Genomic DNA, 26,241 nt, shown 5'->3' on the forward strand with positions numbered 1-26,241 from the left:
GGCACAGAACCAACAGGCAATCAACCGGCAGCCTCGGGCTGCTGCATGGACGCAGGAGTTAACAATGATCCCAGCCAGGCGCTGGAGGGATCTGGTGCCTGGTCTCCAGGATCTTCTTTCAGATGCAGTGGGATCTGGGGGCAGTTATTGCCCTGTCAGCGTTGTTAACCCTTGTAGCGTGCACACACGTAGGGCAGACTGAACACGTCAGAAGCAAGTTCTTCACCAAAACCGAGGAACTTCTCTTGCTTATGATCTGGTAAGACACTTTTTTTTTTTTTAAGAGCAGTGGGAATGTAATTAAATAAAAGCACAATTGCCACCAGCATGACTGGCAGCCGACTCTGAAACCAATGCTTGGGCTGACCAGCCTTGTTATGCTCAATCCAGCTGTGTTCACGTGCCAACAATACAGATGCAGGCAGTCCAGCAGCTACACGGCTATCGAAGCCCCAGGAAATTTTATGAGATCGCTTTGCTGCTCTGAACTTTCATGAGCACTTACTGAAATTCAGGCTGCCTTCCTGCATCCCAGCTGCAGGGCCTCAGTTCTGTGTCTTCCCTCCACTTACAACAACATTTTGACTCTGAAGTGATTCCACCTCTTCTAGGAGCTGGAAACAAGACACGTGAGAAAAATCATGCCAGCAAGCAAAAAACGGCAAACCCTGAGGAACAGGAGGCAGGCTTCGCTGACTCGGGAACTCCTGACTAAGTAAGTTTGTTAAAACTGAGTGCTCAAAACGCAACACTTGTCCAGTGCAATGTAATGAACCACTGTAAGAAACAGAAGCAGTTGCTTTACCTGGTTTGCTGCCCGTCCACTGTCTGCTGAGATGGCTGCAGGATGCTCAGTATCATCTCGTGATGGGACCATGGCTCCGACACCAAATGACACTGAGATTCATTTTACAAACCGGTTGTCATCAGGTGATAAAAATCCAGCCGATTAACCTGTCCAAGCTTAATTAGAACAAGTGCCTGGGAAGTCCCTAACTCCAGACTACTCCTACAGTGAAACGGGGTTTTCTATCTTCATTTAGGCTGAAACAGCTTTCAAAACCACTTTCAGCATCGCTGCAGCGCAGTTTTGCAAACCCAAGTGCTTTGTTCCAGCTGCTCCACTTAAATTTTTTGCTGGCTACTTTTACCACAGCTGCATTTGTTTTCTAAACCTTTGCATGTTCTCCCAACTGGAACTGGCAGCAAATGGAGCACTCTTCGCCAGGAGATGAAACTGGTATTTCTTTGTAATTCTTTCCTGGCTCTGTCAGCGAGGTTGGTGTTGCTGCTAATTTGCAGCATTTTAACACAGCTCCTTGGATTCCAGATGCTTTTGTTTTAAAGCTGTTCCAGCACAAAAAGGGGAAAATAAATTAAAAAAAACAACTCAACAGGCAGCTATGTAATTTCTGCCATCTGACCTGTCTGGTCTGCAGGGGTTGTATTCCGTCGCTTCCAGCGAAAAGCCTACGCAAATACATACCTGCCGTAGGTTTTCCACCAAAATGTGACTCGATCTTTCAGTAAGCGCACACACCCCACGTCAGGGGGTGCGGCAGCCAGCGTCCCCACAGACATATTAAGACACGTGCACGGGGCGGTGATGCAGAGAACGCGTGCGTGGCTGTGCCTGCCTGCCTGCCTGCCAAAGCACCCCTGCTACCTGGCAGCGTCCCACAGGAGAATTTCTCTGATGCTTATTAAATTAATGGTCCTGAAAATTAATACTCTAAGCAGGCAACTATGCGGCTCTAGCCATCCCTGGGAGTGGCAGCAAGGCTTGGCTCTGGTTGCATAGCCAACAAGAAACATTTTTGTGTCTTGATTTGCTTGATGAGTAAGGCTTAACCTGGGCCAAGAATCATAAGCAAATTATCGTCCAGGACACATATTTTCCAAGAAAGGAAAAAAAAAAAAGGACAGTGCAAGTCAGCATACCTAACTCGGCATGGGCTGCGGGGAGAAGGTAACTGCAAATCCATGCCCTGTTCTGACACAGCCCGAGCCAGATCTCCAGCTGAGCAGCTGCCAGATGGAACAACAGCACGTTACAGCTGCCAGCACGATTGCCTCTGGATGTCGCATCACCATCGCACACGGCGACTCTCTCCTGCTTCTCACTTTAGTGCAAGTGGCTGCCAGCTCCCCCGCCAGAATCTTGGTCAGTGCAGGTCAGAAAGGGCAGGAATGGCAGAGCCGAGCCGAACAGCCCTTCTTTCTGCCCGTTCCCAGCGGACATCCTAGCCGCTCTGGTGCTGCCGTTTGGTTCCCAAGGTCTCCCTGTTACCTCCAGACCACCGTGCCTCTTCCCTCTCTCTTCCCTCCTCCTTTCCCAGCCCTGCACACCTGGCTCTGCTTCTCCCCAGCCAGTTTCCCTGCACTTTATCACTGCCCACGCAGCGCGGGCAGGTCAGCTAACCATAACCCACCCTACCCCATGACTACTGACCGTCTACAACCCCGCGCTCCAGCCCCTCTGCGCCACGCACTCTGCCCTCCTGCTTGCAAGGCTTGCAGGCACACACCCTTCGGGCTTTCAGGCGAAGCCCCTTTCACCTGGGCACTAACACTGCTCTAAGGCATGCCAAAATTCCCTCCGCTGGAGCCTGCCAGAGGGGAAAAAAAAAAAAAAAAAAAGGAAAGCTGGTGAGAGCATATGCTTGCCCTGCTCTGTGGCCACAGCAACACGTCACACAGCCCTGCTGGAGTTGTTAGCCAGGGCGCTGCTACCTCCAGCCCCTCGGGCTCAGGCTGCCATTCACCCCCCTGCACGCACGCGGTGCCAGTTCACACCAACTGGTGACCGATTTTTAGTAGAAGGTTAGTTACTTCATAAAGGTTTCCTCATTGAAAGAAGGTTGAAGCTGTCTGACAAAACAAACCCATAAAACAGAAGACTAGTTCTGATTTTTTTCATGCTACCAACCAAAAGGCAGCACTGGACTACTATGCATGCAGTCATGAGGAGAGAAGAAAAAATGGAAGATACATACGTACCAGGTATCCAGAGCCCCCGAGGACACTTGGCCCACTAAAACATGCCCCGGTCTCAGGCAAAATAAATGGGATTCGAAAACATGCTTGAATATTTGCAGAAGTAGTACTTACAAATGAATGCCAGCATCACAGTCTCATCAGGATGGATGCCCGGAATTTCAGACTTCAAGGTTAAAAACCTCAAAGCACACATTTTGGTATCTTCCCTCGAAAGGTGGCAATGAGGTGAAGGCAGGGGCAAGTCTGTGCTGAATATTTCAAGATGTTCAACAACACACCAAGGAAGGCGTGCAGCACAATCACATTGCACAGCCACATCACCGCCCAGCGCCGAGCGCAGCTGCACCCAGGGGCTGTGCTTGTGCAGCCAAGGGCGAGCAGAGCACAGGGGAGGCTGACACATCTCTGCTTCCGATCAGCAAAGCAAGAAATTCCCCCTCCCGACAGCTTGTTTTTAATTTCTTCTTTACAATTTTGACCAATATCTCTTTCATCTGAAGAATGTAAAGACAAGCAAGTAAAAAATTAATATTTTAATTTTTTATATATATATATATATACACACACACACGGAGCAATTCATCCTCAGTACAGAAGACAAACAAGCAAAAGATTTGTGGCACAATTTCTTTGGAGAGTTGCGGCATTTTTTTTACACTGTATCACTGACCTGATTTTTGTCTTTTCCAAGGACTATAAAAGGCAGCTACTTCTGATTCACAGAGGCCTCAGGGGGCAGATTCTGTGCTGAAGTCAAACACATCAGTCTCCTTCCCTCACTTATTTGCACATCTTTTCCCACTGGAGACTCCATTTTGCCAGAGGTTTGGCATCCTCATTTCTCCCCCAGGCTCTGAGACATCGCGCCTCTCCAGCACCCAACTTCATGTGTCCCAGCACGTGAAGAGCTGCCATGAGAGGGAGGACTGGCACATCACTCCCCACAGGGCAAGCACCATTTCACAGATTTAAGAGCAACGTTCCATGCTCAGGAAACCTCACTGTTACTTTTTAAGGACATTTTCACTAAGAATTGCAGATTTTATTTACGCTCTAAGATGATCGAGTAAAGCGGGTTGAAAAAAAGACAAAACCCCAAGCCCGTATAGTAACAGTTGAAATAGAAATGCCACAGAAGTGACCCAGAAGCACAAGGACAGGGTGGCTGGCAGCTGAACAGATGGGGAGCGGTTTGACCAGCACGCCACAATTCACATGCTGCCCGGGCACCTGATGACACAAGCCCTGCTGGCACCCGTAGCAGTACCGTCAAAGCATTCACGTCGCAAAGAAACGCCACCCGTGAAACCTTCAGCTCCTGCCTGCTCTCCAGACTGCATCTTGCTCAACCCCATTTCCCAGCACCCTCTGGAAGAACAAGACGAAGCAAAAGCCTGACCCCAAATCCTAACTAGCCCTTCTCTGAACAGCGAGGAAAGCTCACGAGCGAGTTCAGAGCCTGCTGCACCTCATGTGTAACACGCAAGAAGTTGCATGGGTTGGAGCGGCTTTTAGAAACACCTTCCAGCTGCCACAGACCACGTGTGGCTGACGCGTGCCTTCAAGTATTTGAAAGAGAACAGAAATAAATCTGTCGGTTGGGATGCGGTTTTGCTGGCTCAACAGAAGCGAACAACATTACCTTATTGCTACGATATGAAATGCTGGACCCAAAAAACCCCTTAATCTCTGCACTACTGAGTACCAGCGGAGAAAAACCCAGCGGGAATTCCAGAAACCCTGTCCCTTGACAAAACACATTGCACAACAGCAGTGAGCATATGCTGCCTTTGTAACACACACAAAAGTCCTCATTTCAGGAAACGCAAAGTTTATGGAAACACACTCTGAAATGCCGATGATGGCCCAGAACACTGTTGGTTTCGGACAGTGACAGGGGTTACTAGAAGTGCAATTAATATAAAGAAAGCACAGGCTGCCAACAGGTTATTTTAGTGTTTGGAGAGCAGCACAGGGCCAAGAAACTGCAATCAACCTCAATGCAGCTGTTTTGCCAAAAATAACATTTGTCTTTGAAAAGGGTAAGCCAAGCCAAAGAGAGAAGAAAGCAAGCTAATCTATAATGTATAACAAATCTCAAAATAAATTAAATGTGGTTGCAAAATCGGGTTTGGTCAATAAATAAACAAACAACAACAATAAAACATTATTGGAAAACCACTCCAAAATATTTTTGGCCATTGGTAGCCCAGGGAGGGGAGGGGGCACTGTCGCAGGCATGAAGCCAAGCCGGGCAGTCGACAGTTGCTGCAGCCCCACGGCCTCCTGCTCCCCCTTCTCCCTCCTTGGCTTTTGGGTGACCTCCCTGCTGGCATGTTCTATCTCCTTCCTCTTCATCCCTCCTTCTGCCACCCACCCCTATCCCACCTCCAAAACTAACCCTCCTTGCTTCTGCCCCAAGCAAGGAGCGTGGGAAACACACCTTTTGGGGTGCGAAGGGGAAGGAAACGGCGGGACAGAGGGCATGAGTGACCCTGGAAAAGCAGCTCCATCCCAGCCATACAGCAGGACAGCTTGTGTCCCAATGGCCCTCGCACCCCATCAAAACCAGAACAAGACTCACAGACACTCAATCCACATATGTATGGCCACAACATCAAGCTATATTCCTGTGCTCTTTTCTTACCCTCCATGCATCTTGCAGCCAGCCTGGGGCGACCTGGCTTCATGCCACTTGAAGCGCTTCACTGACGGCAGGGAACTGAGGCCCAGGCCCACCTCACCTGAGCAAACGCACCACCAAGCCCCTCCTGACTAGTCTGTAGCCAAAAATCCCACCAGACGCTCACCTGCAGACGTTACATATTTTTTTTCCTTCTTTTTTTTCCCCCTAACTATGTATTTTTTCTTTTTATTCTTACTTCAACACCAATCTTGCCACTGGGATTTTAAGCACGCAGTGCAAAAGTGCATTGACCCAAAAAAAGCGTACGTTTCTATTTAGAACATCTGCAATAGCAACGTATCCAGTGGGTATTAAAACAGATTTCAGTATCCAATTCACATACTACATTAGAAAACCACAGCCGTTATTAGCAAACATTTTAGGTGCGATGCCTGTTATAGAAAGGACTTAAATTATGCACGTGAAGTATATCACAACAGTGCGTAGAGACGCAAAACTCAGTTCTTCCAAGGAGCAGTTACACCGCCTGACGTAGAACAGAAAGTGGGAAGAGTCCTAAACAAGAAGTGTAAGGCCACTGCAAAGAGATCACCTTCAACAACCGACGAGAAGCAGAGCTACCCCAGCGCATGAAATCCTGCGAGATCCCCTGAGGGAAATCCTCCTCGAAGCACTTGGGAAGTAGCTATGAACTAGACCCCAGCGGCCCCTCCTCCCAGCACCAAGCCCTGCAACACCCTTGAGGAAAACATGGAGCAGTACGCTTCAACCACCGTTTTCTACGCCTTGTCTCCTTGTTTTCTTACGGAACTTGTTCAGCTGCACGAAACCAACCCGTGCAATTTTCCTGTCAGCAAGTGCTCTGAGCCAGGCTCTGCTGGCCTTCAGCAGCTGACCCCAGAAGAGCCTTCCCTGAATCCATTTCCAGAGGACGGGAGGCAGATGTCTGGAGTCATGACCCTCCTGCCACTCTGAGCATCTAGATTTGCACCCATTCTTGTTCCTGAAGGAAAGGGCAAGGGGCAATAAACAGGGGAGCAATGGAAACAGAGGCTTCTTGTACAGAAATTCGTACTTAAACCTCATTCAGAAGGGAAACACTAACACCATTCAGAGAGAAAAGGCAAATTACAATTTCTCTACAAGAAGCTGAGAACACAAGGACTCTTGCAACAACTCTTAACAAATAGGCTACTTCATTTATTGTTTATTTCCCCACACGAATGAATCAACCATCTCGGAAACTCCATCACACAGAGGGCACAAAAAGTTATTTACAAGAGGGACATATCCCCAAAATAAGTTTAAGATGTACAGATTTATAATGGGAACCAAGAGGGAGGGGAAGAGGACAAAACCAAAACCAAGGATGGCAGAGTCAGACTTTGACTTTCAGTTACAGAAGAGATCTCTATCTCCACGTAAAGTAGGGTTTTCAACTATTAAATAACTGGCATCTTAAAAATAGAACATTTGACGATTTCAACACATGTATTATTTCTTCTGAATAAATATTGCATGGAAATGATGCTGCTTTGCCACCACAGTTGCCTCCGTTCCTTCTGGGACCCAACCATTCACCTCTGTTTTTCCTTGGATTCATGGTTTTCCTATTGACAAATGCTATTTCCTCCACTGTTATGTTGTGGTGTGGGTTTTTTATTTATTTTTTGTTTTGTGTTTTTTAAAGGCCTGAACAGGCCCAAGTGAAAACGGTGAGCATCTTTCCTAACCCTTTGTAGGCCTCTGACCTGGCTCAGGGTTGAAAATACAATGGCTTTTCAAAAACTACCTATTAAACAGTCTTCTCCGTGACCTGAAATAAAACATAGCTTCCTGCTACGTAGCTTGGTACCGATGCTTCCCCAGATCGCTGCTTGTGAAATGCGAGCCCCCAGACAGCCCTCCACATGACCACGACATCGTTTCCCCTGCAGCCCAGGGGCATTTGCCCTGGGAGCAAGAGCAGCCCTCGCGTGGCCACCTCCGAGCGGTGGCAGAGCACACGCTGCCTTTCCCCAGCTGCCAGCAGTCCACCTGCCTTCACTGGGCATCTTCTTACCAACTCTGCTCACCCAATGCCCTCGCCTGAGCTTTCCTAGGAGCCGGGCAATAGATCAGCGCTATCGGGCAGCAAAGTGCCCGAAGGGCAGGTGAGGACAGGACCTCGTATGAGCACCCGCAGCCTGCACCGAGCTGGATGCAGGATGGGGGCAGCCACATGCCCTGCCTCGTGGGTTGTGGCACGTGGTCCCCCTGGCGCGGGCAAGCCGCGAGCAAGCAGCTCTCCGACGGGAATCTGGCCTGGCAGCAGGGAGGGAGATGGGTGTATGCAAAATGGGGGGACCCATGTCCCTGCTCCACCTTCTACCCCTAACACCCTGCGACAGTTCTTGCAGACTCCTACAGTGGTTTTCAGGTTCAATGAAGCTTTTCTTCCTTCCCTCCTCCTCAGCTGGTGATCCTAAAAATAGCTTTGTCTGAAGACCAAGTCAGAAAAAGGCATCGACCCACTGGTCTGGAATCGAGCTCCAAAGTGCACATCAAGCCTTCAGGCCAGCTGGCCGTCCCTGCGCTTCCTGAGAACAAACCAGCGCCGAGCCTCTCTCTGTCCCTGGCTCACCCAGAGCGGTTGGTCTTCCAGGGAGGAGGAGCACAAGCGAAGTTTGATAGGTAAAACGGGGAGGGGGTGGGGGCGGGGACGTGGACCTTCCTTCCACTGGTTAGGACAGGTTATCCCTGAAATACACTAAGGCTTTTAATAAAGTGAACATAAAAATACAGTCTCTTGAAGGTGTGGGAAGACCCAGCCAGGATCCCAGTGGTCCTGCACTACCAGGGGAGGCAAGAGGAGAGCTCCCTTGTGCTCGGGACTAGGCAGAGCCACAGCACGCTCCCACCAGCTTCTCCCAGAGACAAGATGACTCCTGGCTTCCCTACGGCAGGGGCCATTTCTACAGAAACTACTTTTGGAAACGCAGACCTTTTGCTGATATTTACTACCATCCATTTTCATGAGCCTCAAAACCGCCAGCAGGTATTTTACAAAGGAGGCACCCGCCGCACATGTGCAGGCCTGTTCCTCCATCCTGAAATTACGTGGAAAAGGGAGCTAAATTCTTCCCTGTAAGCACAATTATTTTGGGATACCACCCTTCTCTTCACCACTCCCATGGGTCTGTCAGAGACAGGGCAAGGGATGCAAGAGGGGACCAGAGGGCTAAGGCACACTACTAGATAGGAGGATGGCAGGACACTGCTGTCACACAACAGGAAATCTTTGGGTAGAGAAGGGTAGCATCTTACTGAATACATGAATGCCGTGGATGCTGCCTTCACCGTTACTGTTACCTGCAAAATCACAATTTCAAAAATGCAGCTCCTGACAAGGATAAAATGCTTGCAAATAGCTAATTATTCCCTTCTGTGTTCCCTTGACAGGTCTCCAAGTTGCTGGGCCCATCCTGTAGTTTGGTTGAGAAAGAGCCCATGAGACACCTCCCACATGAAGGATGCTTTGTTTTGGTACCGAATCCTGCTCTTAGATATTCAGTGAGAACAGCAACGGTTGCAGGCAAATATCCAAATGCAAAATTTGTCTTATATTCCGCGTTCAACCACTGAGTCCCTCCTTAAACAGAAGTGATTCCTCCCCATGTCAGCTCTCAGAACAACGTCCAAGCAATCACAGTGACCCAGCACAGCTGTCCACCTCCACCCACCAAAATGACAAAAAGCAACCACACACTCAGCCCTCAGGGGAGTGACGTCCCTCCACCACAGAAGAGAGGCAGAGCTGTTTCCAGCCACACCTGGTCACTTTGCCACCCCAACTGTGTTTGGCTTACACTTACAAGGCTTAAACCAAACAAAACCTCAAGGAACACAGTTCAAGTGCTAAGGACATGTGTGTGCATGAGCGCATGGCAAGGAAGGGGACCAAAGCAGCGATGGCTTAGAAAGTGAACTTGCAGCACTGAATGCAGTGGCTTCTCTCTATTCTCAGGACAGCAGCTGGTGGACAAATGCAAGAGGGTGAGGCTGGAAAGCAGGCAAGGCAGACAACTTTTTTGTTTTTATTGTAACAGAACATTGTTCGATCCTATGGGGTTGCTACTTGCCATCTCAGGAACAAAGACACCAAAGATTGCATCTGTGCTTGCAAAAAACCACATCTTCCAGGAACACAACTGTTGCAGACTGTGGGATGTTGCATAATAACTTCTGGAGGCAGATTTCCTTCTTGTCGGCACTTCTTCACGTGTGATTAGTGTCCTGCTGGTTATTCATAATAGAAATGTTTATAGACCATCAATACATTAGGCCATTCAGACAATTCATTGCACTTCGTTGTTTTAAAGGAAGGTGCCATCAATGCTGAGGCTTTCCTCCATCTCTTCTTTTTCAAGGCAGCAAAACGCTACCCTGAAAACACAGTTTAAAGTCTTTCCAGTGTAACCAGATCCCTTCCACCTTTTATTTTCCCTTGCAGGTGCTTTGTATCCAACAAATTCAACAAATGCAACTGTTTATGAGGTTTCAAAAGTGCAAAGAAGTTAAAGGTACTTAATCACCTGAAGCACCAGTTGAAGGCGCAGTTGTTTCCAGTCTCAGCCAGTGTAAACCCTGTCTAACGTAGTGTATCAGTTCGGTCATGTGACTGCTCAGTGTCAGAGTGCAGGTCACTGAGCTGAGTTCAGCAAAAAACTCTGGAAAAAAGGGGAGGGAAAGAGAAAACATTTGTTGGTTTCAAGCAACAGGCATGTCTGACAGCGAGGAGCGACAACAGCAGTGCACTGTCAGTCGGCAAGTCCCGTTAAACACATTGCTAACGCGGAGAGCTCAGCAATATTGGAAGCCTAGGAAGTGTTAACAAGCACACTAGGCAGCGCACGAAAAGAAAAAGTACTCACACATGCGTACACACACTGAACCACCTCCTCAAGCGCTTGCTTTAAAATGACATCGAGACTCCATGGTACGTGGGGAAAGTTTGGGTGTTCACACCCCAGACCCTGCCGTGTGCTTCCCCCAGATTTTAAACAGGCCAAATCTGAGTATCTTTCTGAGCAATGCCTGGAAACACACACAGCTGTCGTCAGGCTGGCCCCTTTCCTTCATCCGTCCTCAAACTCTGAAGACATCATTTCTCAACTTGAATAGATTTAAAAATGTGTACAGCTTGCCGGGCTATACAGCTTTGATTTGGGTTGCTTATGGCTGGGCACATCAGGTGAATTTAACAGAGTCCTCCTAGCCTGCCACCAACTTAGGCACCGCATTCCTCCTCCCACACAGGCAGGAGACGGCTCTTGCAGCATATCTGAACCCACTGGGAGGTGCTGGCAGGCACCCTGCTCTGTGCTGGCAATCTTCCGTGCAGGTGACAGCAAGCGATGGGAAATTATCGCACCTATTCCTTTCCAGTAACCTTTCCTAGACATTCTTGCATGACTTGCCTTCCAGTGACATGGGCTTGTCCCACCCAGTCCCTCCAACCTCAACTGTGTTGACAAGTACCTTTGCAGAAACTGGTTGTTCTCAGCATTATTATTTATTTTTTTTTAAATTATTACACACACAAATTGAACCTGGAGGCTGAAAACTTCTGCTTGGCTGTGCAAGGAACTCTTCAGAAGCAAGAGTGCACAACACTTTCATGCTAATACTTCCCAATTCAGAAGCACAGAACACACTTCCCTTGATTCTCCTGCTTTTGTTTACAAAACAGGTATCCATTCCCTCCATGGGAAACAGAAGAGCTGTAAGTAGAGACAGAGAGTCCAAAGCCCCTGCCTGAGCAAATAGAAGATAATCTGATCTGTGACCACAGCACTGTGTGAAAGGAGAGTAACTTCATATGTACCTCATGAGTGACTTCACATGCAACCTCAGCTTGTCCTCGCTGTGGAAGATAAGAGGCTAGAAGACAACCTGTTACAGCCTCATGATCCATGGGGCTGCTCTGAATTAGGGCAAGGAGCTGGGTCCTGCCCTGGAAGCACCTGGTTATGGACCCACCAGAAAGCACTCCAGCTCTGCACAAGTGACCTGGACATCAGTTACAACTAACTGCTTTTCACTAGCTTCAGACTTCCTTGTTTAAGGGAACTCGATAGCTGAAGGCCACTGCTTTTTCTTCTTCTTCTTATGTCCTGTGAATTGCATACAAAAATCAAGGATGTGGCCTTTTTTTTTTAGTTTTAAGTACTCATCTTCCGTACCTCTTTGCATCTGTATCTTACACTGAACGTCAACAAGTTCCAGTTCTGAAACTCCTCCACTGTCCTGGAAGGTGACAACAACTGCCAAGCCTACATGAGTATTTACCGTCCTCCTGCACAGATCCACTCCCCTGGGAGTATTTACTACCCCAGTCATCGTTTCCCTACATTAAAACGGCAACACAGAGCAGGTTTTGCATTTAGTCTTGACTGATGGAAGATTCTGCTCAGGCTGCCCTGCCACAGGCTTTCCTCCATGACTTACTCCTGTGGCTTACCAGCAGCATGCACCGCTCCTTCTACGTGACAGTCTTATCAGCCTTTTGGGGATATAATCCAAAACACTACACATGAATTGCTGCTGCGAGCACAGATTTGCTCAGAGGACAGCCAACAACTGGAGTTGCTCTATTCAAAGGTGACTTGCAAAGCCTTTTGAATTTCAGCAGCTGGCTCAGCATGAGTATTTTTACAGCCCTCCAACAATTCAGCCAGGCATATCGTGCTTATTTTCTTTTAAAAGTTTGCCGACAGATTGTGCCAATACATCCCTTTGCCCACAGTAACTCACAAAACTTGAGTTTTATGAAAAATGACACTGCAAATGCCACGTGGGATTGGCAGGTCGCAGACTGAACCGGACCCACTCTAGGGCTTTTGCTTATTCACCACTGCTTGTACCACAGCACAATACGACATTTTTAACAGCAAAACTGTAAAATAAAAAAAAAGTAGCAGCAATTTTAGGAAATGTTACTGGCAAATACATGACCAGTGCCCAGCAAGGACTCCAATTCAAGTGCTGCTCAGCTTCTCAGTCAGGAGAGTAGGCAGTTCCACCGTTTTCAAGACAAAACTACCTGGAAGTTTGACAAAAACTGAAACACAAGGCTACAGGCCAAAAAGCTGCTTTTAACAAAGGTGAACCAACTCAGAAAAACTAAGCACCCCAAAGGGGAAAAACCCCATGCTTCTTGTGTTACTATGAAGCAAGCTGGCTGGTTTCCTGTACTTGATACCCTCATCCCTAAGCTCTTAGACGTTTGAGGATGCCAAGACAACCTTTTAATTGGAACACTCATCAATATATCACCATCAAGGACCTCTGCCAGTAATCTGTCAATATGAAAAATGTCTATTTCGACATATTTAATGCTATGATCTTTAGGTATGGCATTTGCTACACTAAGCGTTAGGATTTGCATACATACAACCACAACACATGAAACAGAAAAGACAGAGGACAAAAACTTACCCTTATTCTTCCTGGCCAGTTCATCAGCCTGTTCCCAAATATTATAGGCATAGAGGACACAGGAAGTGATGTTGACGTAGGAATAAGTGGTGCTTGGGACGTAAGAGGGGACAGTGACTGAAGAGCCAGTGCTGTTGCCACTGTGGTTGCTAACTTTCGATCCAGGCTGAGAACTCACAGAACTGGCAGGGGAAGGCATTGGAGGAGGAGAAGGCATGCCTGTGCTTCTGCAGGAGAAAGAAACACAGTCACGAACGTTTGTTTAACTTCAGAGTTACAAGCCTTGCCACAAGACAGTCTTATGCCAGGAGCTAGCTGGTATCATCCAGGCCTGCAGGAGCAAAGTGTTGAAAAATCAAGATGTGTTCAGCTACGTAACAAGTAACTTAACTTCAAAAACCTTGGTCTTGCACTTGAAGGAATTTGTGACTCTAGGACTCCCCTAAACAAAAGAAAATGTGGGACCAGACATCAGAAAGGGACACCCGTCCACCTTTCAAAATCTAAACCTACTTGTGAAAGCCTTCACCAGATTATCTAGATATTTTTTCCTAATGACTTCCATTTCAGGCACAGTGAAGCTCTCCACCTGTGGGGGCTGGAGCTTTCTGACGGCTAGTCAAAGCAGCCAGGTCAGCCTACACACACTTATTTATAGTCCTAGGGAAGCTAAATGCGGTCAGCTGCCCACCTCCCAGACACAAGCTGGCTTCATCATATCACTTCACCCCCACCACTTCAACCAACCTAATTTTAGTCACTGGTGTGGAGGGCTTCCACCACTGCTCTTGGGAGACCCATTTAGCTCCCAATAAACTGTAATGTGCAAGGCGGCAGAAAAATAACTGGAATTTCAGCATCACTACTGAAGACCAAATAAACCTCCCTCAACCGCAGAGTTTAAAAGGGACAGATGTGGAGCTGGGTAACTATCTGTCAAATGCAATTACCACAGGACACAAACTTTTTTTTACTCATTGTAATTAAAACACAGGCAGAGTCTGCTGGGCCCTGGGTCATCAAACACTTAAACGACAGCTTGCCTTTTACTTTTGCTGCCACATACACAGCAACACTGCAGCAGATACACAGAAAGGACAAAATACTCAGTAACTCATGAATTAGAAAATGAGTTTCTTTTTCTTAATTGGCAACTGAGCTAAAGAGAAAATACTGAAGTATCACCTCAAAGTTATGCTACTGCAGGGTGAAGGCATAATCCTACTGGACAGTGGCCAGGGAGCTGGGGGTGGTATCCCGTTAAGTCTCAAGGGACCTCTAACAGAACAAAGATGAAAACAACAGGGACTCTGAAACAGCAAATGGTGACATCTTCCTTGCTCCTCTGGTGGAGAACTGCTCTGCCTGATACACAGCAACTCTGGGCCACCTAACAAAAAGCCCCACTCTTTCCTACAAGAAAAGACAGGCAAGAGAAACCAAAACCATACTGATGCCCCCTAACAGTATGCTTTCAGGTGGCAAGAAAGTGTGTGTGGTGAAGCACTCTCAAAAGCAGCTTGCAACTCAAACACGTTGGCTACTGTTCTCACTCATGCCCTTATAGACACATTACAGCAAATATATTTTCAAATCTTACCTTGCAGCATATGAACAAGGTGCTTGTGTTAATTTGGAAGAAGTCTGCAACAAGGAACAGAACTCTTGTTAAGTCTGAGCTATTCAGCCAACATCAGTAATCACCACAGCCACCCAGCTGGCAGCTTAGTAATACATGTGCCCTACCTTGAAGTAGTCATTCAGGATCTTGCAGTCCTTCAGTACAATCTCTTTTTTGTAACGGAACAGTGCCATGTGCAGAATGGCCTGGCAGCGCAGGCTGTGAACAGAAACACACACAAGTGTCAGTGTCTGTGCCTGCTGGCCTGCCCAGCAGTCATCAGCCTTGTGGGACAGAGGCAGGCACACCTCAGCTGGACTGCAAAGTCAAGAAAGCTCAGAATTTCTCCCTCTTCTGCTCATCTTAAAAAAAAAAAAAAAAAAGTGTAAAAAAATTGCAAGGGGAAAAAAAAAACAACCCCACCAAGGAAGGGCTATGGCTGGTCTTCTATATAAACAGGTGCCCAGCCTCTTAAAGAGGTGCCACAGGCTGAGTAAGCCCCCATCCCAAAGTGCCTCCGCTATGTTCAGCTACAGCTTCAGTTACACGGCTCAAACACAGGCAGCCAAATCGCATTCTTTCACCTTAGGTGAAAGCCCTTATGCACTCTCAGGTTACCAGCAGATCAAATTTTAGAGCCTGTGCCTTCAATGTGTGGTCCCTTGTGATGTCCCAGCTCACTTTAGAGATGTTCCAGGTTCACTCTGGCTTTTATATTGTGCTTTTTTTTTCCCCTTGCAGAACTCTTTGATTCCCACTTAACTCCTTTGCCCCTGAAAGTAATGGGTTTTCCACTCTATCAAGTCTAAAAACAGAATAAGGCGGCACAGAAAAAGTTACGCACCACAACACGGCAAAGATTTTGTCATATGAAGTTGCTGTGGCTTCCACAACGAATTTCAATGTCATGGTGAATCTAAGGAAACAAAATAAACATTTTTTTGTTTAAATAAAAGAATCCTGTCAGCCGTCGGTGCACTGAAGTCCTACTGTTTATGAAAAACCAGTGCATGCTGTTATCTCAAACACTGGTCCCCAAAGTCAGGAAATCTGCCCTAAGTTCTTAGTCCTGGCACCAAGTGCTTTGTATGATCTTGAGCAGAGGACTGTGTCTCCAAATGCCTTGTTTTCCACGCAGTGGGAACAGATGTGGCTTCCTTAAGTGACTCACTCTCCTCTTACACTGACTGATTAAAGGGCAAGACCTCTACAAGTAGATGCCCCCTGGGGGCCCACCTACAGTCCTGGGGCTCAGAAAAGGCGCCACCACTACTGAAGGTGAAATATTAATTCAAGTGTTTCTGGACAGGACAGACATCTTAGGGGACACATTTCTTTTCACAAAAAGCGAACAAGCAAATCGCCTTTTTGAAAACAAAGCCTCAACAGCATCTTAGAACTACAGTCCGTCAAGACCAGAAAGCAAACAATGTAATGCAAAAAGTTTGAAGCCTACCACAAAAAAACCACAGACAGCTGTTTCAGCTCTACGTCAAATCAGTTTTCAAAACCACGCACATAACCTGTAATTTCAATATGAATAAACTGATACCTGTTTCTCTTCTATCCAATACATGGTTCCTTGGGTTGCGCTGCCCGTATGTGTCATACTACCTACTATGGCTGTGAAACTAAATGGGGACAGTTGCTGAAAGAAACCCCAATAAAGCATACTGGTAGAAAGGCACATGGGACAAGCCAGGAAAATCTGCCTTCAATCAAGCTGCAAGACTTTTGGGGTACAAAGCGTTCTTCCACGCACTAAACTGCTGCTTTGCTTTTTTAAACTGAAATACTCCTGAGCTCACACACAAAAGTAACTTTTTTTAGATCTGGATAAAATAAAACTTCCTTTGTGTCCTTAGCTGTCATAACCAGTGTCCTCCGGCGTACCTCAGCTGCAAGGCTCAAATGCTGAGGAGGACATGGTGCCTACTTCTTCTGATAAGCAATGCTGAAACATTTCAAAGGACGTCTTTGGTGCCTATGGATGGTCTGTCTGTCTTGTGCTTGTACAGCAACCCAAACTCTGCTCCATGGTGGGAATCCAGAGCTGCCACAGTTGCAAACGAGCAATGCAATTAACTCTTCCCCTCCAGACGCAATGCCTAATCATCACACTTTGAAAAATGCTTACTTGATGAGCTCTATGGTGTCGCTGACTATGCTGTAAGCTGATTTTGGTGCTGTTGCATCCGATTCCAAGGCAATCCCATATGCAATGAAGGAAAGGGCAGCATCTAGGTACTGATAGGCCCTTGCAGTCTTGCTGGTCTATTGGGAAGAAAATTCTCATTTTTAGACTACGACAAAAACTACTTCTCTCCAGTGTACCTGAATACCTTTTTTCTCCCTAGTTAGGCAGGATTTGAAGAAAGAAAAAGATGCAAGTCAGGCCTCTGGGTGACAATTAAAGGGTCCTCTGCAGAACCTCTCATGTGGTCCCAGTCATCAGCTTTGTGTGCTCTGGCTATTTGTATTTCTTCCTCTTGTTCAATAAGTTACTCAAGGAAACCATTATCTTCACATTTTTTGGATATTACTGTCTGGTCTTGGAGGCCTGCCTTGTGAGAGGCAGATGGGGCCTTCCCACCGCAGTATTCCCTCATTTGTTTTCACAGGTAAGTGACAAGCAGCAAATATACATTATCTGACTGAGCCATATATAATTAGCAAAAAACTGTGTTCACCCATGCATGCTGTTAAACAGCACATGGCAGAAAAAGCCAGTTACATTGCATAGGACACTTCCAAGTCTCGTTCACCAGCAATACAATTACTGTCAGATCCTGACATTGCAGAGTAAACTGTCTTAAAACTGTTCCATCTACCTTCCAAGGACTTTGTGATAGTTCTGCAAAGCAAACAGGCCTGCTAACCTCAGAGGATGTAGGATCTGAATCCTATCCTCTAGGCACATTCTCTAGATGTGTTTATAACAAAATGCAATGTCTGAACATTTGGCAAATAAAGACAGCCTCCCCACATGAACTGAACATACTCCAGGTACGGAGTACGGATGTAATGTTAGCCCGCAAATCTTACTCACATGCATGCAGGTATCAGGTCCAAATGCAAGAGCTGGTTGGCATTTCTAGCACAGGGCCAGGACTTACCATTTTATCAGCTTTGTGCTTCAGCCTCTTGGCCTCGTCCATGTAATACTCCACTGGATGCTGTCTGGATTGGGGACTGAGAGAGAAGAAACAGAAAACAGAGAAAAAGGGTAGGTTAATTATCAGTTTAACCTTCACATCTAGAGGATGCTATGAGTCCAAACATCCTTTTTTGGTAAGCCTGTTACAGCCTTATCAAACACAGATTACAACTATAATAGTCTCTAAGAGAATGTTGTCTGTACATTCAAAAACAGCTGAATGCACAGATAAAAATGATTTCTTTAAAAAAACGTGTATTAGAATAAGATTGAAAACCTACATTTTGAAATGAAAGACACTGAAGGTTGGGCTACTACGTGGCCAAATTTACTTCTTCGCTCCCCTGCTAAAATAGTAGTTACGTGATCTCCTATCATTCCTCAAGTACAATACCACAAACACGTTTTGATTAAAATATACAGTAAACTCTGCAGTATCACACACATCTCAGACCGAAAGAGCTTGCGTTCCAGTTATCGGCTTGCAAGAGAGATGGTCACCAAGGCTTCTACAGACCTCGGTCTCAATCAACACATAAACGACGATAAAGTTGGACCATACGCATTTCTGTGCGCTGGGATAATCTATTCACCATACAAATGGCACAGAGTCACCTGTGCACTAACAAAATGAGCAAGCAGAGAATCATGCCCTCTCAAGAAAAAGTCAGTTGCCTGCCCAGCACCTTGTCACAGAGGAGTATGCCACTTAACAAGAATCAGACAAATCAAAACCCATCACTTGTAGGCAGGTAAAAGAGACACGTCCTCTCAAGAGTTAAACGTACGTTATTTCCAGAGTAGCTTCCCTCACACCAAGAACTGTTGTAATGAGACCTTTGCTTTGTGGTGGGTGGGTCCCAGACATGAGAAGGCAGTACAGAGCAGGTCTCAGACATCTCTCCCTCTCTCTCTCTCTCTTTCCCAAAGTGCTTACTAAGCAGCAGAAGCCAGGGTGGGGTGACTTCAGGAAGTACAGACATGGGGTGTGAAACAAAAAACTTACTTGTCAAACTTGAGTCGAGGTCTCCTTGGCTTGAAGGCATTTGGCAAAGAAGGCACTGCGAAACTATTTCTGACATTCCCTGCAGATTCCTGAAAAACCACAGAGATAAAGTTGGTTAGAGAGATATGTCTAGACCAATTCCAAAGCCTGGCTTCCCTAAGTATCAAGAAAAAAAAGAAATGCTTGTTTGTCCCAGGCATAGTCTATTCTTCGGGCTCTCCCCCTCTTCTTACCTTTTTCATCAGCACCTCCTACAATAACAGAAATGGAAACTTGGCTCCTTACCTGACTGCTAGTAAGACTTAATACCAGCTTAATTCCATCTTAAGCACACAGCAATTGCTGATTCTCTATTACTACTGACATCACCAGGAAAGAGCAAGCAGTTAGAAACCAGCTAACACACCATGCGAAGCCTGGCTTAACACACACATGACAACATCCTAGACCACACACACCCAGCCACCAACCAGTAAATAGCAATGTAACTGAATTTTATAATGCAAAAATTCAAAGATCCAGCTGCAAGGATCATTAACAATTTTGTAAGCAAGCTATAAAACCTTAACCCAGGTTGCAGTCAAACACACAGGTGGTTTGTTTCTTATTTTTAAGCAATCCACTCTTTCTTTTTGTGAACACACTAATTTTTATACCACTATTGTACTTGCAGTTGCCTACATCAGAAACACTACCATAACCATGATTCTCTTGCCTTTGCTTTTCACATGGTCACCCCTTGTCACTATGTTTCACTGGTAAGATGCAAACAAATGATGGATAATCATCAGAGAAGTTACAACACAGGCTTTTGGGTTAGCAACATACGGTCACAGCCATTAAAGGGGCAAAAATGCTTCAAAGAGCTTTCTCTGGTGGCTGGTTTATCCTCCTTCCTTTTTAATATCCTCAAAGCATGTTTCTAAAGAGAATCACACAGTACCCACGGGTCACAGGAAACATCCCACCAGTTATAATGGATACCTACTTTGATACCATTCGACGACTCCACTTTCTGGTGCTTGGAGAACAAAGGATCCTTGTAGTCGCTCTTGTTCCTGTCAGCGTTATCCATGGCATTACTCTCACTTCTGGGTCTCTTTTGGGGCTTTTTGGTTGACACTGGTGCAGAATGTGCAGAAGATGTGCGTGGCAGTGGTGGATGCAGCGGATCTTTCTTCTGGGTTTCAAATGCAGCTTTTGATGCTCTGGAGGTGAGAAGCAAATTCAGCAATGGGGATAAATACAGTACACATGTAACACAGGGATTTTTTAAAAAACAGTTACATCATGTGCCAATTCTGTTTAAATTCCTCTGGAAGTGTGAGGTTACTTTTTAAGATGAAGAATCCACCAAAAGCAAAATGAAACTTCAGGTACTTCATTGTCCATTAGATATATCTTTGGCTGCCAACAACATAGAAGCTGCTTTTCAGGTAGGAATGAGCCTTAGGACTTGCACATGGAGTAAAGGCTTGCAACCAGAATGTCCGGATGCTGCAGAGAAGGCAGCCCTCCAACACAGCCCCTTTTCACTGAAAGAGGGAGAGGGGTAATTACAGAGACTAAAATCCCTGCAGCAAATTGCCCAACAAGGCAAATGAACTGTAGCACTGCTTCTCTCTCCCCATTATGGTAGAAGATATCTTCCATGGTCAGAGATACCCTGACACTTGATCCTGTACGTGCTTTGACAGAATTAAACTGAGTTGTTCCTTTAAGACTTGCCAGCTCAACTAGACAACACTTACAAAGTTGAGAGGGTTCAAGTGAGAGAGACTTAAAATGCCGTGCTTTTAAATGGCAGAGACTATCACATTTAATAATACAGTGGCATATCAGATTTTTGATCACCTGAAGTTAGGATTACCAGAGAACTCCAGCAGCAATAAGCAGCACCAAAAAGCTCTGAATCTTGTTTCACTATTGCTCATTTACATCATTTTTATTCAGCCTCTCAAAATTTTCCAAGAAAACACTGAACGGTGAATCCCAGCTCATGGACTGCAACGTCAGAAGAGGAGGAAATGAAGTTAAAACCCAGTGAGAAGTGAAAGTGTGATGCTGCACATCCTGCTTCATTCTGCTGCACATAGGACAGTGCTCTTCCCTTTCCCCCAGCCCACTTTTCCCATGGTACAGTCCCTACTCACTGCACACATGCTCCCCAGCTGATGCTCCCCTGACCTGATCCAGTGACCTCTCTCCCAAGAATACATCCTATCCTTCCCACTCTGAAAGCCGGAACACGGTTAACAGGGGTGTTTATTTTCACTGAGAAAAAGGGAGTAATGAACCCCAGAATTAAAGCCCTTCCATTACTACCACAGCCAAAATATCCCTTCACCCAAACAAATGTTAGCCCCAATGTCTCAGTGCTTTAAGACTACGTCAAAGTTTTCTCTGCAGAAAAAAAAAAAAAACCAACCAACTCATATTGTCAGGACAAACCTCAACACTACATACCAATCCAAATCAATGCCTCAAAGTCAAGCCACAAGCAGGAACTGAATGCAGTAGCCTGTGGCTGATGCACAAACCTCCCCTTCTCAGGAACATGGCCCATCTGAAGCCATGCTCTTGGCAACATTTGCTCTAGCAAAGTCCTAGCCAAAATGCTGGTGGTATGCTGGTATGCAAATTATGGGGGTAAATTTCAAGCAGATCTACCAGAAGCACTGCAAATGCTATGCTGGAATAAATGAGGAATTGCTGGCCATAAAGGCCACTTGAAATTCCAGAGTGTCATGATTCCAAAGGTACGCTGGCTGCATGTCCGTTAGATCACATACAAAAAAAGACAAAGACAACACGATGATTTTAGCGGAGAAGGGAAATGTTCCCCTAACCCTAACCACCTATGTATACAAATCTCTTTTCTGGACTGAGCTTTGCACATTTCACCCCTATACAAATTCAGGTCAGTCACAGTGAAAAGCCTGTTGGCACTGCAACATCTTAGTTTGGTTAGAGAAAGGGCGAGCTGCATAGCCACATGCTTCTGGAGCATCCCGCTTCAGCCGCCTTGCACAGCAAGGTGAGAAAATAAAGCTCTACAACATCCACCTTGGTGTTCCCAGCTGGGAGAAGACAGGTCCCACCTAGCACAGGTGCTGTGTGCCCCAGCGCTACTCAAAACCTCTAAATGGTGTCAGCAAAAGCAGCTGAGGGAGCTGACAGTCTCAGCGTTAACACTTCTTTCATCAGTATCTGTCCAATTAAGAAAACAGCAACGATCACCAAGTCAAACTTACAGACATGCAGTTACACTTATCCCAATATCCTTTCCCAAGAGGTTGCCTGAACTCTGTCTGCTGTGGACGTGCTTGCTCAGTCATGGGAACGAGAGTCACAGCCTCCCGGCAACATTTTAAACTATTTCACCTGTTTGCAGCAGGAGTCTGAGCAAGCAACTCAACTTGTCTGCACCTCAGCTTCTCCATGTGCAAAACACGTTTACATCACCTTCTCACCCCACAAAGACCAAGAGCCTTACACGCATGGGAAGTATCGTGCATCTGACAGGAAGCTTTCTGCTGCTTCCCATGCAGTGAGAGCCAAACTTCCCCAAAGTAAGTATGGCAGCAGAACCTAGAATGAGGAAGACTTGGGCAAACAAAAAGAAGTTCATAGAATCATAGAACGGTTTGGGCTGGAAGGGACCTTCAAAGACCATTTGGTCCAACTCCCTTTTTAAAAGCATTTTAAGGCTAGTTCCACCTCTTATGAAAGCAGAAAGAAATGATACATGAACTCGCAAGCCTTACTCACCTAAAATCATAGAATGGAATCATGTAACAGTTTGGGTTAGAAAAGACCTTTAAAGATTATCTAGTCCAACCCCCCTGCACGAGAAGGGACTTTTTCAACTAGACAGCAAATTCTCTTGCCATCCCCTGAAACACCTAAACTATCGTGCAGAACAAGCACACGCTACTCCCCACACAACAGCCATCACCTCCCAGATCATCTAGGACGACCATCTGCTGACAAATTACTACCACTCTAGTTTGGAGAAAGGGAAATGACCCCTGCCTCCCAGCACGCAGGCAGTCTACCATACTGTCTGCAACTTAAACAACATACAATTTTTCTGCACAAATGTATTTCCTGCATCTAGTCTGAAAGACAGCAGTGCAAGCGGTTGCCTACCAGCTTAGAAGAAGCAGTACAGGCACAACTGGCAATTAAACTTCACATGGCATAAAGAGATTTTTTTTGAGCTACATATAATATGTGGATCAGAGCATGCAGCAATAGTAGCTGCAGGATGGACAAGTTCGCATTTAAAATGGTGAAGTCCTCATTTCCATCTCAATGTTAGAAATCAGGACAAATGCCACAACAATCAATGGTTTTGCAGCAGTGCAAACCAAGTACGGGAGACAATCAGCCACGGAAACACCAGCTTATGCTTGAATGATTAGAACCATAATCTTCAACATTAAGAAGGGAGCAACAGATAGGTGACATCCAAGTATCACATCACATCTGCAACAAATAAAAAGCTGAATAAATTACACTCCCATAGCCATGTGGTTGGCTCCAGGATGTAAAGACAAATCTGCAGCAGTTTAAGCTTCAGAAAGCACATTATAAGCAAACTTATGGGCATAAAGACAGGAGACACAGTTCCTCGCTTTAAGCTTCTTAAGAAAGACTCGGTTTTATGCATCTTTCTGCCATCCCACCACTGTATACTCACTTCATTTTATTGGAGTCTTTGTTAGCTGAAGACTGCAATGATTTTTTCTTGTTTTCCAATTTCATTTTCTTCCTATCAATCTCCTTCTCCATTTCTTTCTAACAGGAAGAAAAAAAAAATTGCTCAGGTTTTGAAAGTTCAGGTAAAGTACAGACCAACACAGCTAAGTTTGATCAATTCTGATTAAAAAAAGAAAAGGTAAGATACTGGAACCGACAAAGTGGAAACCCAGAGCACAGCAGACATAGATTTCAGGCTCACTGACAAGTATCCTAAAACAACATTTTATCTACTTTTGTTTGTGTAGATCAACTGTTTTGTAGTGGCAGGGATGGAACTGCTAAACTTCTTGTAATATTAGTAAAGTGTCTAATAGTAATCAAAATTAAGACGCTTCCATTGCTGAAAATAAAACAATGTGCCTCTTCTGGATGTCGTGTCCCCCCCCCCCCTCCCATCGTCCCGTCCCGTCCCCCAGATTTTACAGAAATATATTCAGATTCCTCCTGGCAAAGTCATGAACTACAAGTGATTGTGTTTTGTGATACACCTTACCAAAAGGAAGGAAATAACTGCATTCACAGGAGCATTACATCGCTTAGATTCCCCAGATGTGCAGGGGTTTTATTAACAAGATTTTGATACAGACGAGATTTTAAACAGTCAGTTAAAAATCACTACCATTGTCTTCTAGAAGAACAAGAACCATTAAGGCAGAGGCAATAAATACTAGTTTTTAATTTTACTCCATAGACCATACAACACAAAGGGTGCAAATCATCAGCTCACCCGAATCAAAAACTTCAGAGTGATGTGCTGCAAGTGAAGAAAACGTAAAGGAAATGGCACTTATCAGTGAGCATTATCCACAGTGTGCCTGGTCATAGCCAAAACCATTCCAGGACTTTCTCTCTCTCAAGACTACCTTCTAGGTTCACGTCGCTGTGAGAGAGCTCAGCAGGCTGCGCTCGGCACAGTTTACCTCTGACAGTGCGCTCATGGCAAAGCTCGGGACCTAGAGACAAAGCTCCGGAAAGTTCCGGACCTAGAGACAAAGCTCTGGAAAGTTCTGGAGCCTAGAGGCAAAGTTCCAGAACCCAGACACAAAGTTCTGGAACCTAGATTGTGTCATGGAACCATGGAATGGTTTAGGTTCTATGGAACCTTAAAGGTACAGAGCCCCCTGCCATCGGCAGGGAAACCTTCCACTAGACCAGTGTCCTTAAACTGTTTCTCAGGTTGAGCTCCATGTGGCCACAGATGATGGCCCACAGCTGTACCTGACCTGCCTGGCTGCAGTGAAGGCCCAGCCTCCAAGGACACTTACACACACTGACACAATACAGGCAGGGAAGCTCCGAGATGGGTTTTCCTGCAGTAAGACAGTCAGACTCCAAGGGAAGACATGTCTAACATCAAATAGCTCCTCTCTTGGGTCACTGAGACAACAGGAGGAGGACAGATTTACTGCCTGTTTTACCTTTCTCCCACTTTCTCTGCAAGGGTGGTGGTGGGGGGTGGCTGCCAGGGTCTCTCAAGTTTTCTTCACCATTTCCCTGCTCTTCTCCATTCTCCCCCACAACTATGGGAAGTTCAGAAAAACCCATGTGTGAACCAAGGTTATTCACGCACACATGCTAAGCCATCTGCTCTCTGGGGAGCACCAAAAAGGTACACAAGCACTGAAATACCCACAGCGAGTGCCCATTCACCGTAAGGCCTGCAAGCCAACCCTTTATGCAGCTGAACCAGCTGGCTGGAAGCATATTCACAGTTCCCTTTGGGAGTCAGCTTTCCAAAAAACACTTGTGAGCAACTACCATCTCAGTTAAATAAAGGGCTGTCTTGCAATTCAAGGGAAAGCAACTATTATAACTAAAGGACTCCGCAAAGGGGTCTCTGGAAAGCCCCTTACCGGACAGAAGCGTTCTTTAAGCATTAGCACCATCGTTAGCACCACAGCAGCTCCAGGGAAAACCAAAGAAGTTTTTTACGTATTTATCCAAGTGCTAGATCCAAAGAAGGGTTTAGTGACATTTGTTACTATCGGCAAACCACCCAATTCAGTTCAAAGCCTGCACTTACGGAAAAGCAAAAGACACGAGGCTCCTGCCATCACCCCAGCAGTAACACAGTCCACACCTGCAGAACTTGTCCCTCTGTATGAGCAAGCAATCACAACCGTTTGGTGGAAATAAATGATTCCACATGGGAAAAGAGTTCACTACTCAGGCTGAGGTCACACGGCTAAAGGCAGCGGAAGACTTGAACATGGACAAAACCAAAAACCACAGACCAGGACAGCCTGCGTCGGTTCTCCCTCTGGGCACCGTCACAAAAGACATTAAATGGATAGTGCTGATGAATGCACAGCCTGGGGGTGCGTGCTTCAGGTGTCCTGCTGCTTTTAGAGGGGTTGCAGGGGGAGGGGACACCGCAGGCCTACAAAGCTCTGCTTGGGCTGAAAGCCAGAGAAATCCACAAATGCTACAGGGGGGCTGGCCAAGCACATGCCGACAGCCTGCTGCCGAGCGCCCCTCCGACAGCGGAGGGCTGGGGCTTTGCTGCCTGAGAAAACTGGTATTTCAAGACAACACAGCAAAAAATGTTTTAACACACGAAAGCA

At 46.1% G+C, this 26,241-nt stretch overlaps 1 protein-coding gene across 4 annotated transcripts in view; it reads right to left on the minus strand.

Moving 5' to 3' along the window:
* Window positions 1-9,709: 9,709 nt before the first annotated feature.
* AFF1 (ALF transcription elongation factor 1) overlaps window positions 9,710-26,241 on the minus strand; it is a 99,089-nt gene continuing 82,557 nt past the window's right edge. For 3 of the 4 annotated variants that reach the window (XM_055794966.1, XM_027795103.2, XM_027795109.2), the window contains 11 exons: window positions 23,616-23,713; window positions 19,899-20,118; window positions 18,911-18,999; window positions 17,864-17,939; window positions 16,885-17,021; window positions 15,592-15,663; window positions 14,873-14,966; window positions 14,727-14,770; window positions 13,127-13,353; window positions 10,222-10,356; window positions 9,710-9,925 (listed from right to left, as the gene is read on the minus strand). In XM_055794966.1, coding sequence (XP_055650941.1) covers window positions 9,915-9,925; window positions 10,222-10,356; window positions 13,127-13,353; window positions 14,727-14,770; window positions 14,873-14,966; window positions 15,592-15,663; window positions 16,885-17,021; window positions 17,864-17,939; window positions 18,911-18,999; window positions 19,899-20,118; window positions 23,616-23,713 — 1,203 coding nt within the window. In that variant the 3' untranslated portion in view covers window positions 9,710-9,914. The remainder of the gene's footprint in view (window positions 9,926-10,221; window positions 10,357-13,126; window positions 13,354-14,726; window positions 14,771-14,872; window positions 14,967-15,591; window positions 15,664-16,884; window positions 17,022-17,863; window positions 17,940-18,910; window positions 19,000-19,898; window positions 20,119-23,615; window positions 23,714-26,241) is intronic. The other variant, XM_055794965.1, reaches the window with a different exon arrangement.

This window comes from Falco peregrinus, chromosome 2, assembly GCF_023634155.1.
Source record: "Falco peregrinus isolate bFalPer1 chromosome 2, bFalPer1.pri, whole genome shotgun sequence".
Taxonomy (NCBI): Eukaryota; Metazoa; Chordata; class Aves; order Falconiformes; family Falconidae; genus Falco; species Falco peregrinus.